The sequence below is a fragment of the Rhinoderma darwinii genome, chromosome 8 (assembly GCF_050947455.1).
Source record: "Rhinoderma darwinii isolate aRhiDar2 chromosome 8, aRhiDar2.hap1, whole genome shotgun sequence".
Taxonomy (NCBI): domain Eukaryota; kingdom Metazoa; phylum Chordata; class Amphibia; order Anura; family Rhinodermatidae; genus Rhinoderma; species Rhinoderma darwinii.
The window spans coordinates 42,271,153-42,287,481 of NC_134694.1; the positions used below are offsets into that span (position 1 = coordinate 42,271,153).

General features: G+C 43.7%; 1 protein-coding gene across 4 annotated transcripts in view; it reads left to right on the forward strand.

Annotated features, from left to right (window-relative positions):
* NUP62CL (nucleoporin 62 C-terminal like) overlaps positions 1-16,329 on the forward strand; it is an 88,110-nt gene that overhangs the window by 48,890 nt on the left and 22,891 nt on the right. For 3 of the 4 annotated variants that reach the window (XM_075835621.1, XM_075835619.1, XM_075835620.1), the window contains exons 4-5: positions 770-889; positions 14,044-14,142. In XM_075835621.1, coding sequence (XP_075691736.1) covers positions 770-889; positions 14,044-14,142 — 219 coding nt within the window. The remainder of the gene's footprint in view (positions 1-769; positions 890-14,043; positions 14,143-16,329) is intronic. The other variant, XM_075835622.1, reaches the window with a different exon arrangement.

Genomic DNA, 16,329 nt, shown 5'->3' on the forward strand with positions numbered 1-16,329 from the left:
GACTTCTATTGGCCACCTTCCCGTTTGCTTAGGGGAAGGTGCCCGGGCCGTTGAAAAATATGGAACATGTCCTATTTCAGTCCGTAATTACGGCACGGGGAGGCCCATAGAAGTCCCGTAATTACGGGAGCGTTGCTAGGCGACGTCTGTGGATAGTCTGTCCAGTGTGCTGAAAGAGTTAACTGATCGGCAGTAACTCTTTCAGCACCTGTGACAGTGACTACCACTGGAGTTAAAGTTAACTTACCCAGAACTCCCTGCTTCTTCCTCTCTCCAGTCCGGCCTCCCGGGATGGTTTCATCCCATGTGACTGCTGCAGCCAATCACAGGCTGCAGCGGTCACATGGACTGCCGCGTCATCCAGGGAGGTCGAACTGGATGTCATAAGAGGGAAGCGTCACCAAGACAACGGCCGGGGTACGTATGAACTTCTTTTACTTTCAATCGCTGTGGAAACTCTGCCCGAAAGGACTGCCCCTTCTCTCTATCCAGCACTGATATAGAGAAGGGGCTGCCGATTAGTGCAGAGAAAACGGGTCCGTAAATACTGGTGACAACAGGCCCGTATTTAAGGGCACGGGTCCGTAAATGCTGGTGGAATACGGGTCGAATACGTGTGAGAAAGAACCCGTATTTACGGAAGGAAAAATATACGCTCGTGTGCTTGGGGCCTTATTGTCCAAAAATTCAAAGTTGTTTAGTTTGACCCTCTTCTCCATGCTGCCATTCTGTATCATAGTTTTCTATCTCCTTTTCATTCCTCATCTAGCTTTTTGTTTGGGGACATTGCTCACTTCAAACATTTCAACCTCTGCCACTGCACCAGTGCAGCCTACTCCTGTCCTGCAGAGTTCAAATCTATTTGGAAAACCATCTGAGCCTACACCAGGTAAGCTTTTTACTCACTAATCATGTTTATAAATAGTGATTTCTTGTTCGTAACATTGGGGGACACAGAAGACTCTGGGTGTAGGTTGTTACCACTTGGAGGTGACACTAAGCAATAAGTGTTAGCTCATCCTACACAGGCTATACTTCACCTGCAGACACTGAGCTAATCTCTTTTAGCTTAGTCTCCGTAGGAGGCAAGAATTACCTGCTTGTGCAGATCTTCTATGCTTTTTTTTATTTTTCTCTCCTTAGCCGCCTGTGGGTTGTAAGCCTGGTCACCCTCCAACAAGTTGCCTAACAACTATTTCTATTTATTTGGTTTTATTGGACTCTGTTCCTGATATGGCTATTCATTTGTTGACCACATCAGAAAGCCACATTGTTCCTTCATGAGTCTGGATACATTTTTGCAGACTGTGTTCTTGACTGCTTACTGGAGTGATCAGAGCTTAGCGGCGAGATGCTTCACAGCTTTTGGAAGGCTCTCTGTAACACAGTGCTCAAGGCTGCAAGTATGCGTCTAGGTTTTTGTACCATTTCCTCGTTAATAATCTATGTACATAGGTCTGACCTGGCCACGATTCCTTTTTTTTGGAGATGACCTACCTTTTGAATATTACACTATGCAACTGACTAGTGCAACGATATGTATATAAGGTTTTCGTTCACTTAAAATTTAAATAGTATCACTGCCTGTATGAACGATTTAAAAAATTTAATTTTACTGAGGTAAGTCAAAACACTAAAACAAAGGCTAAGTAGCCAAAATACTAGACAGGCATAAGCAAAGTGACCAGAGAAGTGGGTACAGAGCAGGTATCACACATACATGTGCACCTCCAGTACCAATATGTCACTCCCCCTTCCTGTTAATTATGATATAATGCCCTGGTCACATATGCCAAGAGTTGCATCCCTACGCGTTTCTGCACCCCCAGTTTACAGAGTGCATCATCAGGGGTCACATTCGTTATTATAATTGAACATCTAATGGCCGGTGAGCACCTATTGCGTACTCATATATTCATCCGGCTCATGCACGACACTAGTCACCTGGTCGCACACGAGCCAGAGGAACGTCGGACATAAATAAGAAATATCCCTCCCACCAAGTGGTGACGTGGCGTAGGTCCAGCCAATCCCCGCATGTGAATGTCAGGACTGACATTACAGGCAAGGAGCAAGCCTCTGGACCCGCTGACCAACCACAGGGAGAAATGGGGGTATCCTCTACGGAGAAATCCTTTTTTCAGATCAGATCCAGCGATTCCAAAATCAGTGATCTTGATATTAACATCTTTAGCGCAGAACAAGGATGCATTCAAACCAGCATTTATAGAAAGGACACCGTGACCAACAACCTTCTCCGGTGGGAGAGTTGGCATCCTACACCGTTGAGAAAGGGGATACCAAAGGGGCAGTACTTGAGGGCACGGAGAAATTGCTTTACGATCACTGGTTTTGGGATCGCTGCATCTGATCTGAAAAACAGGTTTCTCCGTAGAGGATATCCCCATGCAGTCCTTAGGTCAGCTTATAAGAATGACTTTAGCTGTGATAGAACTGAATTGCTTAATCCAAAGAAGCGCAATACTGATGACCAAATACGGATCATAGGGACCTTTGATTCAGCTAATAAGGAGATAATTAGAATCCTACAGGCCTACTGGGAGATCTTAAAGACTGTCCCTGATGTTGGGTGTCTGGTTGGAGATCGACCCTCTGACATATAGGAGGGGTAGGAATATTAGAGATAGGGTGGTGCACAGCCATCTGCAACCACCCATACAGACATCTTGTCTGGCAAATGGAGTAAAGGGAAAGTTTAAAGGTGGGTTCTGTAGGGCCTGTGAATTCATATTGTGCCTAAAGAAATTTTTCTAGCAATACTACGGGAAACATATGAGAACAAATCATTCATTAACTGTAAATAACAGAGGAAGATCAGAATTTTTTTAACGTGAGACTGTTTGTGAAGCCCTGCCTATTACATGCTGGCTGGCCATGTGTGGGCAGGTGAAAGGTTCTCTTTAACTTGAAATGTTTTATCTTCTCACTTTTTATTCAAATTTTTATTAACTTCTATTTTTTTTGTCCCACTAGGGGACTTGAAGGCTTGCACCTCTGATCTTTACTGACAGCAAGCATATTCGGTCCTGTCTCTGGGTGGGGCCTTATAGGCCATTGTACGTGGCAGACCAGGAGGCCATTGTTAAGCCTCTGGTTGCCATAGCAACGATCGGCATCCTCACGATCACATTGTGTCGATGCCAATCGCTATACACCACTAAGATGCCGCGATCGCTTTTGATCGCGGCATCTAAGTAGTTAATGCCAGGGATCGGAGCTAGCTCCGTTCCCTTCAGTTACAACACGGCGTCAGATGTAACATACAGCTGACACCCACCGCTGATTCCGCAGGCTCTGCTTCTGAGCCTGCTCCATCTTCCTTTTGCAGCCGGAAGCCTTTTAGGCCCCTGCGTACTTGGCAGACAAAAGGCCATTGTTAGGCCTCCGGTCTGCCAAAGCAGTCGTCGGAACCGTTCCGATATGCTTGTAAACACCATAGATGCAGCGCTCGCTTTTGAGCTCTGCATCTAATGGGTTAATCGGACGGATAGGAGGCTAGCTCCGGTCCTGGCCTTCAAACAGTAATAGTTTTAAGCTATCACTGCTTTAAAACAGTGTCTGCAGAGACCGTAACCTGTTAACGCAATGACCTAATAGTACATCAGTTTGCGTTAACAGGCCAACATTGGTGACGTAATAGTACGTCACATAGCGTTAAGGCATTAAAGGACCACTCCCATAAAATTTTTTATTCTCTGGCCCGTTGTGTCATGTGACCAGCAATAGGACTCTTCAACTGCCACAGCGTCTCATGTGTGGACAGGAAGTCAGTTTCTCCATTACTATTACAGCCTCGATGTGAGTCTTCTAGGAATGAATGGAGAAACTTCCTGTCGACACATGAGAAGCTGTGGCAGTTGGAGAGTCCTATTACTGGTCACATGACACAGCTGAGGACCAGAAGGGAGTGGATAACTCAAAAATACAGCCACCGGTAAGATAATTCCTTTCTTCAAAATGTACTTAAAGAAGCACTCTACTTTTATTTTTTTTATTGCACCCCCTATTTGTACATTGGTGTTTCAGTGGGGTGCTGTGTGTAGAAATACTTACCGATCCCCGCATCTTGTCATTTTTCTGGTCCAGTGCCGCTCACGTGATCTTCATTCTGACCTGGTCTGAAATTGCTGCTGTTCAGAAAACCGGAAGTCAGGCTTTCAATACATTCCTATGGAGCCTCGTTCTGCCTCCCATAGGAATGCATTGAGAGCCTGATTTCTGATTTATTCAAAAGCACAATGACTCAAGACAAGTCAGAGGGAAGATTACGTGAGCGGCGCTGGACCCGAAAAGGACAAGAGGCGGGGTATGGTAAGTATTTTGGCACACAGCACCCCACCGAAACCCCAATGTACAAATGGAGGATTCAACAAAAAAGTAAAACTGAGTGCTTCTTTAATGTGCCTTTGCAACAGGCCAGAGAATAAAAAAAATTGTGGGAGTGTTGGACTCGCTCGTGGGCTGTGGTGCAACCACGTTTTCTTCTTTCTAAACTTTCCCAGCAACCGCTTCTCCGAGAAGCCATACTATGTCTAGTTTCCCACCCAGTTTGGGGCACTATATATAACGATATGCCAAGTGTAATCAAAGTCCAGAGATCTGGTGGTTTCTCTGAATGAGACTTCCGATCATGCTGAAGGTCAGCAGTTTTATCCCCACCTTGTCTTGTCTACAGAACTTGCTTATGTCAGTGGTGGAGGAGTGACTTTGCCCTTTTTCTTTTCTACTGCTACGTGTGGCATTACTACAAGGGTATGTTCAAACTAGGGTTTGCAAAATGCCACAATTTTTACTTCAATACCAATACTTCCTGTAGTTTTGCGATCCTTGATACCAAAACGATAATTTGCCAACAATTTAAAAAAAAAAAGGTACATATGCTGTGATGTCTTTTGAACCTACATGTGCTTCACATAAAAAGTAATTGTTTCTCAGTCATAATACACCGTGTTCCAAATTATTATGCACATTGGATTTAAGTGTCATAAACATTTAATTATTAGTTTTTCAATTAAACTCATGGATGGTATTGTGTCTTAGGCTGGGTTCACACGAGCATGTTCGATCCGTAAGTCCCGGACCGAACACACTGCAGGGAGCCGGGCCCCTAGCATCATAGTTATGTACGATGCTAGGAGTCCCTGCCTCTCCGTGGAACTACTGTCCCATACTGAAAACATGATTACAGTACGGTACAGTTGTCCCGCAGCGAGGCAGGGACTCCTAGCATCGTACATAACTGTGATGCTAGGGGCCCGGCTCCCTTCAGTGTGTTCGGTCCGGGACTTGCGGCCGAAATACGTTCCGTCCTTTACATACTCGTGTGAATCCAGCCTTAGGGCTCTTTGAATCATTGTAATCAATATCAGACACCTGTGATAATTAGTTTGCCAGGTGTGCCCAATCAAAGGAAAACTACTTAAGAAGGACATTCAACATTATTAAGCAGGCCACAGGTTTCAAGAAATATGGGAAAGAAAAAGGATCTCTCTGCTGCCGAAAAGCGTGAAATAGTGCAATACCTTGGACAAGGTATGAAAACATTGGATATTTCAAGAAAACTTAAGCTATAATCATCGTGCTGTGAAAAGATTTGTGGCTGATTCAGAGCACAGACGGGTTCTGTAATGATGGGGGTAGGGAAACGGACAAGTGAGCCCTAATCTACCCGCCACTCTGTCCCTGCCTACTTGCAACGACCCGCCCTAGGCGACGGGGTACAACTGGGCGGCGGTCCCTACGCTCAGTAAGTGCACGAGACAAACAGACAAGGGGACACAAAGCAAAGGGAAATGGGGCAGTTGCCCACGGCAACACCGTGAGCAATAAGAGTGGTGAACGAGCCGAGTCAAACCAGGAGTGTACGAGGTACCAAACGCAGAGCAGGAGAGTAGTCAGTAAGCCAGGGTCAGTATGGAGCAGGATCAAATAGTTAGAAGCTGTAGCTGGGCCAGGAAACCACACGAGAAGAATCACAAGCAAAGGAGGAACAGGAAAGGCAGGTATAAATAGACAGAGGGCGGGAGCTAGCTCCGTCTGGCCAGGCTGCGATAGGCTCTCCCACTCCTAAGCCTGCCAGCCTGAGTGGTGGAAGCTGGAGTCAGTCTCAGAGACATAGACTCAGGTGCAGACTGATTACCTATGGGCGTATACACAGAAGTTGTGCCTGGCAGATCCTTTACAGGTTCGTTCATATAAAAGCATAATTAGGAAGGTTTCTGCCAGACAAATTAATAGGATTAGGAGAGCAGCTGCTAAAATGCCATTGTAAAGCAGCAAACAGGTATTTGAAGCTGCTGGTGCCTCTGGAGTCCCGCGAACCTCAAGGTGTAGGATCCTCCAGAGGTGTGCCTAAAGCTATTATTCGGCCACTCCTAAACAATGCTCACAAGCAGAAACTGTTGCGGTGGGCTCAGAAATACATGAAGACTAATTTTCAAACCGTGTTGTTTACTGATGAGTGCTGTGCAACCCTGGATGGTCCAGATGGATGGAGTAGTGGATGGTTGGTGAATGGCCACCATGTCCCAACAAGGCTGCGACGTCAGCAAGGAGGTGGCGGAGTCATGTTTTGGGCTGGAATCATGGGGTGAGAGCTGGTAGGCCCCTTTAGGGTCCCTGACGGTGTGAAAATGACCTCTGCAAAGTACGTAGAGTTTATGACTGACCACTTTCTTCCGTGGTACAAAAAGAACCGTGCCTTCCGTTTCAAAATTATCTTCATGCATGACAATGCACCATCTCATGCTGCAAAGAATACCTCTGTGCTTTTGGCTGCTATGGGCATAAAATGAGAGAAACTCATGGTGTGGCCCCCATGTTCCCCTGACCTCAAACCTATTGAGAACCTTTGGAGCATCCTCAAGCAAAATATCTATGAGGGTGGGAGGCAGTTCATATCAAAACAGAAGCTCTGCGAGGCTATTCTGACATCCTGCAAAGATATTCAAGCAGAAACTGTCCAAATACTCACAAATGCCCCCATAGAGACGAAAAATTTAGAGAAAAAAAAAAAAAGTAAAACACTAACACACAAATAAATAAAACATTTTTTAATAAAACACTAAAAGCAAATTGATATAAAAAAAACAAATTTCCGCGAAACCCTTCCTTTAAGTTACTGGTAAAGTTTTGTCGATACGTTCAGTATTTTATTGTGAAAAACACAAACATTTTGCCAAAAATTTGCGTTTTTCTAAGTTTAACGCCTTCCCGACATTTGCCGTATCCATACGCCAAAGTCGGGTAGGGGAAGTATGGAGCGGGCTCACGGAGTGAATCCGCTCCATACAATGCGTGTGTCGGCTGTTTGTTACAGCCGACACTTCAGAGTAACGAGCGGCATCGTGCTCGAGCGCGATCCCGCTCGTTTAACTCGTTAAATGCTGCGATCAATAGCGACCGCAGCATTTAAATTGTTAGAGTGGGTCGCCCCCCTCTTTCTAACAGCTCATCGCCCCCCCCCCCCGCAACGCAATCACGGGGGGACGATGGTTGCTATGGCTGCCTGGGGGCTTAATGAAGGCCCCCAGGTCCGCCATCTTTGTACACCTATTAAGCCTTGCCTCCGGCAGGGCTTAATAGATGCCTGTCAGAATCACGATATACTGCAATACATTAGTATTGCAGTATATCGTGCAAGCGATCTAAAGATCGCTGGTTGAAGTCCCCTAGAGAGACTAATAAAAAAAAAAAGTAAAAATGAGTTAAATTTGTTTTTTGTGTAAAAAAAAATAAAAAATATTAAAAGTAAAAAAAAAAAAGCTTTTCCCATTTGCCCCTAGAGCATAGTAAATAAATAAACATAATTGGTATTGCCGCGTCCGTAAAAGTCTGAACTATTACAATATATCATTATTTAGCCCGCACGGTGAGCGCCGTAAAAAAAAAAAGTAAACGCCAGAATCTCTATTTTTTTGGTCACCTCATCTCCCACAAAAAATTAAATAAAAAGTGAACAAACCGTCACATGTACCCCAAAATGGTATTAATAAAAACTACAACTTATCCCGCATAAACTAAGCTTTATTTTTACACTTAGGTTTTTACTTGTAAAAGTAGTAAAAGATAGAAAAAAACTATATATATTTGGTATTGCCGTAATCGTATTCACCCAAAGAATAAAGTTAACATGTTGTCTTAATTGCACGGTGAATTTCGTAAAAACTGCACGCAAAAAAACATGGAGGAATCACTGTTTTTTTCATTTTCTACCCCACAAATAATTTTTTCCCCGTTTCTTAGTACATTATATGGCAAAATAAATGGTGCTACGAATAATGGTGCTAAATGTATCGGCTTGTAAGACAGATAGTAATACCGCACAAAATAAATGCTAATTAACATTTGCTATATGTCTACTTTAGATTGCCATCATTTTTTGAACATGCTTTTATTTTTCTAGGACGTTTCAAGGCTTAGAACTTTTGCAGATATTTCCCACATTTTCAAGAAAATTTCAAAAGGCTATTTTTACAGGGACGAGTTCAGTTGTGAAGTGGATTTGAGGCACCCATACAATCCAAATCCCCATAAATCGCCCCATTTTAAAAACTGAACCCCTCAAAGTATTCAAAACAGCATTTAGAAAGTTTATTAACTCTTTAGGCGTTTCACAAGAATTGCAGCAAAGTAGGAATGAAATTTACAAATTTCATTTGTTTGCAGAAATTCATTTTTAATCCTTTTTTTTTTTCTGTAACACAGAAGGTTTTACCAGAGAAACACAGCTCAATATTTGTTGCCCGCATTCTGCAGTTTTTAGAACTATCCCACATGTGGTCCTAGTGTGCCAATTTACTGAAACACAGACCACCGAAGCAAAGGAACACCTAGAGGATTTTGGGTCCTTCTTTTTATTCGAATATATTTTAGGCACCGTGTCCGGTTTGAAGAAGTCTTCTGATACCAAAACAACAAAAACACCCCCAAAAAGACACCATTTGACAAACTACACCCCTAAAGGATTTTATCAAAGGGTATAGTGAGCATTTTGACCCCACGTTATTTTTTGCTGAATTTAGTGGAATGAAGCCGTGGAAATGAAAATCAGCATTTTTTTTCTAATAAAATATCGACATTTTAAATTTTTACAAGACATAAAGGAGAAAAAGCACCCCAACATTTGAAAAACAATTTCTCCCGATTACGGCAATACCGCATAAGTGGTCATAAACTGCTGTTTGGACACACGGCAGGGGTGAAAAGGGAAGGATCACCATTTGGAACTCAAATTTAGCTGGAATGGTTTTCAGGTGACCTGTCACGTTTGCAAAGTGCCTGCGGGACCAAAATAGAAGGGAAACCCCCCAAAAGTGACCCCTTTTGGAAACTACACTCCTTAAGGAATCTAACTAGGGGTATAGTGAGCATTTAACTGGTCTTTTGCGGAAGTTATTGGAATTAGGCCGTAAAAATGACTCAACATTTTTTTCCAATAAAAAGTTGAATATTTTTGTTTATTCAGGGATAAAAAGCGCCCCAACCCTTGTAAAGCAATTTCTCCAGAGTACGGAAATACCCCACATGTGATCATAAACTGCTGCTTGGACAAACGGCAGAGCTCAGAAAGGCAGGAGTGCTATTTGGCATGCAGATTTTGCTGGATTTGTTTTTGAGCACCATGTCGCATTTGCAAAGCCCTATGGTACCAGAGTACAGTGGAAGCCCCCAAGAGGTGACCCCATTTTGGAAACTACACCCCTCAAGGCATTTAACATTTGCCTGGACATATAGAGCTTAGAAGTGAAGAGCAACATGCGCATTTGGGGTCTATTATGGTTATTTTCAGAGCATTGGCCCACAATTGCAGGTCTCTGAGGTCAAATAGTAAAACAAACCCCCAAGTAGTGACCCCCATTTTGGAAACTACACCCCTTGAGGCATTTTAAGGGGTGTAGTGAGCATTTTGCCCCACAGGTGTTTTTCCATTAATAAGTAATGTGCAGCGGATGGTGAAAATTGCCATTTTAGTGCACAATATGTTGTGCCCAGTTTGTGCCACCAAAGACGCACACCTCGTAAACTGCTAAGCTGGTTCTCCCGGGTATGGCGATTCCATATATGTGGACGTAAACTGCTGTTTGGCAACGCTGTAGGGTTCAGAAGGGAGGGAGCGCATTTGGTTTTTGGAGCGCGGATTTAGCTTGGTAGTTGTGTTTTGCGGTATTACTAGTATTACTAGTATTTCAGTTTATAATGTGGGGGCATATGTAAGCTGTGTGGAGAACATCAGGGTATAATAATGCGGTAAATAATATTTCAGAGATATTTGGCCAGTGTCGCACTGATAAATGGTGCCCGATCTTATCCGCTTTTGCATACTGCACATTTTGTGTCACCATATTCTGAGAACCTGAACTTTTTTATTTTTCATTCAAAAAAGCTGTGTAAGGGCTAGTTTATTGCGAAATGGGTTGTAGTTTTTATTGGTACTGTTTTGGGGTTCATGGGACTTTATGATTTATTTATTTTGTTCACTGTGTGGGAAAAATAACATTACAGTTTTATAGATCGGGTCGTTACGGACGCGGTAATACCAAATATGTGTTGTACTTAATGTTTTCATTTTTTCTCTATAATGAAAGGCTTACTATAGGAAAAAAGGCACTGTTTTTATTAACTTTTATTTTTACACTTATATTCAACTTTTTTCAACTTTCTTTTTTTGTACCACTAGGGATCTTGATGGCCTGCACCTCCGATCTGTACTCTAATGCATTGCACTACCCACGTAGTGCAATTCATTAGAGCTGTCAGTCATTCACTGACAGCAATCCTAATAGGCTATCGTATCTGTCAGAGCAGGAGGCCATTATTAGGAGAAACGATCCAGTTGCCATAGCAACGATCGGCGTCGTCACAATCACGTCGTGTCTATGCCGATCGCTACAAACCACTAAGATGCCGCGATTGCTTTTGATCGCGGCATCTAAGGGGTTAATGGCATGGATCGGAGCTAGCTCTGTTCCCTGCCGTTACAGCATGGTGTCAGCTGTAGCATACAGCGGGCACGTGCGGCTGATGTCGCAGGCTCCGCTTCTGAGCCTGCGCCATCTTTTTACTGCGGCCGGACGCCTTTTAGGCCCGCCTAAATTAACTTTCTTGTTCGTTACATTGGGGGACACAGATTGTGTGTATATGCTGTTGCCACTAGGAGGCTTAATACTATAAAATAAACATGACTCCTCCTACAGGATATACCCTGCCCACAGATGACCCGGAGCTATTCAGTCTTAGCTTAGATTTTTTTTAAAATTCTTTTCATCATAAAGAACTAGGGTCTCCCTGTGTTCCTATTCGGGCACACAGTGTCATATACAAATGCACTATTGTCCAACCTGCCCCTGAATACAAGCGGGACAAGAGAGTCAGCTCCTCTGTCACCCAACAGCGTCCCCTTGGTAAAGGTGGTAATGATGAGGGGGTGCGCCAGCCTATTTCCTGGGGCATATCCCTTAGCCCTCTCTGCGCTCCCTGACGCTTTTGATCGACTGCTCTACTTTTTACTGTATGGGCAGTGCCATTACTGCTGTGGCGCCATTTTACGCTTCAATGCACAGGCAGGGGCCAGACCTCTTCTATAATATGCACCAATGATGCTCTAGCGCGCTTATTTTTTCCTATCTCTCATTGGGAATCGTGTCTCTCCTGATTAGCTGGTCTACTCACATGAACCGCCAGCGGCCAATCGCAGCGCTCCGTGGGCGGGGCTTCAGCGTTCCGCTCTGCTCTCCATTTGGGCAGGCGCAGCTAGGGACGCAGGGACCCTGGACAGAGCTGCTGCTTCTTGTCTCAGGAAGACTTCTGACATCTTGGAAGTGGGTAGTATCAACCTTTGCTTTTTCTATTCCCCTACAGGTGCCCTAGCCTTCAGGCACTGAACTACAGCTCTTGCACACGACTGAGAGCGGGCTGTGAAAACAGTTTGTGTGCCCGACCACGGTACATGTTTACGGGACTCCTTGCATCATAGACATTTATGATGCTAGGAGTTTCTGTCTACCCACAGAGCTGCTGTTCTGACCTGAACAAAATGATACAGTTCGGAACTGCAGTTCCGTGGTAAGGCAGGGACTCCTAGCATCATGAATGTCTCTGATGCAAGGAGTCCTGTTCACCTGTACCGTGGTCGGGCCTAGGAAATCCTTCTGACAAACGGACTGTTTTTCACGGCCCGATCTCGGTTATATGCCGGAGCTATTAGTTTCCTAAGGGAACGTACTCTTTCCTTACTGTGCTAGTTTTCGGTTAGTACACTTCTCTATCAGCGCAAAGTGAAGTAGCCATTACTTCCTAAATAGGAGTACTCCTCGCTACCTAGTTTGAGTAAATTGCTTTCTGTTTCTTCCTTCTCATTGCTTCATTGTGAGTTAGGTAACCCTCTCTATTGCCGTGTCTATCGCCTAAAGGGGAACACTCACACCAGACAACCTTTTACATTTATTATGCCTTCTCTAAGTGCAATACTAAATTTCCATGTGGTCAGTCTACTTCTTTGTGATGCATGCCGATGTCCTAGCCAAATTCCTTTGGCCTCTGCACCTCTACCACCCCCAGTGTTGCTCAACCCTGGTATATAATGGATGTGGTTCCCGAATGGGCTAACCACTTTTTCCGGACAGTTGATAACCAGGCGAACATTACTCTGACCATTTGGGGTGGCATGTCTGCCTGTGCTCTTACTCCCCGTCCATGTCTTCCCCTCATGACACACCCCGCAAGCGGAAAAAGAAAATGTCTCACTTGCCTTCATTTTTCACCATCCTCTTCTGTTTCACCTCTCCGATGTGGGCAAGGTGTTTCTGATCCTGAAGTCAGGTCTGGTGCTTCCTTTCCTCCTAGAGAGGTTTTGTCTGACGGTGAGTTATTGGATTTGGATTCAGTAGGGTTCTACCTCTCTTCCCACCTCAGTGGAGGTGCGAAGTATAGCTGTCCATGACACACTTCTGGTCACTGCTTCTGTTCTTTCCACTGACTGTTTCTTTTCTTCAGCCCCAATGTTCTCAGGCTGTTTTCCCTGCCCTCTCAGAACAGGAGGCTATTGTCTTTAAGGAATGGAAGCACCCAGACAAGAAGTTTTCCCATTCTAGCCGTCGACGTTTTCTACCCCTTTCAAGAGAACAAATTTTTGCTTGGGTGCGGACTCCAGCAATAGATCCTCCGGATTCCCCTGGGGACTGCTCTAGAACCCACGGTCTGGGTCCTCCCAATGTAATGAACAAGAAAACAGGTTTTTTTTGAGTGCTCACTGTAAAATCCTTTTCTTGCCCAGTCCATTTGGGAGACACAGCTCCCACCCAATTATTTTCAAGGTTTTTTGTATTACGGTTGTCATTTTGAGGGATTCCCCTCTAGTGTTTGACATACTTACTGCATCTTACCTTGTATCTGCCTCTTCTACTGCTTGCGGACAGACGGTATAGCTCAGTGTCTATGGGCAGGGTATATCCTGTAGGAGGAGTCCCTTTTTTTTAAACTCTGTGTCAAGCCTCCTAGTGGCAAAAGCATATATGCACGGTCTGTGTCCCCCCCACCCCCCCCCCAATGAACTGGACAAGAAAAGGATTTTAAGGTGAATACTCAAGAAAAAAAAAAAAAACATCCTGTTTTTGCATTGAGTTCATAAAGGTAAAAATTGCATTGTCCATTTGGTACACATGCTTGCAGCAATTGTATAGTTTTATGCTTCACATTAAGAGTAGCATATCCCAAGGTATTGGGCAATAATGTACTTTAAGTGTCATTACCTTTTAAGTTTGTCAGAAATATATTTCCTTTTTACCAACTGGACAAATGAATAATTAGTATTAGTCAGAATAAGGATGTCCATCCCTGCAACGGCTATTAAATTGCTTGCAGGAGAGTTCATTGTCAGTCTTTTTACAATAGGTCCAGTCTGCTGCAAAGCCTTATCTGTGGTATCCTTTTGAGAGTGATGTCTTGGTGTTCAGAAAAATTAAACAAATTGATTAGGTTTATTCTTTTTCTGTTTGACAATGATTTAATTTATGACTGTTTTAGGTTCAACGACATCTGCACCCAGCACTCTGGGACTTGGCTCCAGTCTTACAACATCTGCTCCCTCTCTTTTCTCAATTGCAACCACGGTTCCGGCTTCAGGTAGGACTCCATTTATAATATGAACGTGTCATCTCGACTACTAAATTATTTTTAAGAGAAGCTCCAGCCTGATAAGATTCACATGAGAACTACTTTAGCTGTCCCATTTTTCAATTGAACGGCCATGTAACTAACTAGCTGCTCAGTGGTGAAGTTAGTTCCCTAACAAAAATTCAATCACTTCCCAAATTCTTCAAACAAAGTAGAAAGGTAAGGGAGAGAAGTCAAAGGGTTAGTGGTTATCACTAGTAGGTTGTCGGCAAAAGAAGCAGTCGTGTGTATCCTGTTCCCAATCTGAATTCCCACCAATAAAGGTTCCTGCCTCAAACGTTGGATACGTTTCCATAGTATGGGCGAAAGGTAAAGGGGGCATCCCTGTCTCGTTCCATTACAAATTTGGAAAGAGGGGGGCAAGGAGCCACTGTCCAATCCACCCGGTCAAAGGCCGCCTCGGGGTCTGAGGAGAGAGGCAAATAAATTATTTTTTTTTTTTTACCTGATGTATTGGAGTAGATGAAATATGCAAATAGTGTTATGTTTCCCCTCTCCGCCCAACACACAGCCTGCCTGTTCCTGATTGACCAAAAGCGGCAGCACAGTCTTCTTTCTATTTGCTAGTAATTTAGCTAAAAACTTGACACCCACATTAAGTAAAGAAATCGGACAGTAACTGTCGCACAGGGACAGGTCCTTCCCCTCTTTATGGAGGACTGTGATATATGCTTCTAGGGACTGGGGAAAAATGCTGTCTGTTTCCGACAGACAGGATCCAGCTAATGTCAATCACCTCTAAGTTCGATGTAACTTAGATGTGATCGATATTAGCTGGAACCTGTGTGTCAGACGCACAGTACCCGCCCCCAGCTTAACCAACGTAATCGGCTGAGAGAGAACAATACAACTTTTATGTATACAGGATACATAGAGGCTGTATCGGAAAAGTTTAACTTTTTTTTAATAAGTCAATTCGAAAAGTCATTAAACACAAAACACATTGATTTCATTATATTAAAAAAATAAGAAAAATTCCATCTAGAGGTGTACATAGCCTTTAAGCGTCTTCATGGAGTTTTGTTTTTTTTTCCCATGTTGGATAGGGCGATCCAGTCCATGTTGTTCAATCCAGCTGAAAATTTTGTCCAGAGAAGTGGGCAGTGTTATGGGCCACGCTAAGCTTAGACGGGTACACCATAAAATATTTGAAATTGAGATCCCTGAGTTTGCATTTAGAAGTGATTAACCCCTTCCCCCTGCTTGCATTCTGGGCCCTAATGTCCAAGCCATTTTTTACATTTTTACATTGTCACATTCAAAGAGCTGTAACTTTTTTATTTTTGCGTCGGCATAGCTGTATAAGGTCTTGTTTTTTGCGGGACGACTTGTAGTTTTTATTGGTACAATTTGAGAGTAGATGCGACTTTTTGATCACTTTTTATCACATTTTTTTAAAGTCAGGATTAACAGAAAACAGCAATTTTTCCATTGTTTTTTATTTTATTTTTTACGGCGTTCACAGTGCGGGTTAAATAATGTAACAGCTTTATAGTTGGGGTCGTTACGGACGCGGCGATACCAAATATGTATAACTTTTTTGCTTTATTGTAGTTTTTTTTAATAGTAAAGCATTTTGTAATGGGAAAAGCTGGGTTTTTCATTTTTTTTTTTTCACTTTTTTTTAAAATTAACTTTATTAAACTTTTTTTACTAGTCCCACTAGGGGACTTCACTATCCTCCGATCGCTATTATAATACACTGCAATACTTTTGTATTGCAGTGTATTACTGCCTGTCCGTTTAAAACGGACAGGCATCTGCTAGGTCATGCCTGCGGCATGATCTAGCAGGCATTCGCTCCAGGCAGACCTGGGGGTCTTTATTAGACCCCTGGCTGCCATAGAAGACACAGACACTCGGCGATTTTATCGCCGGGTGTCAGTGAGATGAGAGGGAGCTCCCTCCCTCTCTCCAAAACCATTCAGATGCGGTGCTCGCTATTGTGCACCGCATCTGAAGGGTTAAACGGGTGAGATCGATACTAATATCGATCTCACCCGGCAGAGCAGGGACGCCCCCAGCCCTCAGCTGCCTCTAGCAGCTGAGAGCAGGGAGATTTCACGGCTCCCTGCTCTGTTTACTTTATTCTACAGCAGCGACGTAGAATAGCGGCGCTCTAGAATAAAGCCCACT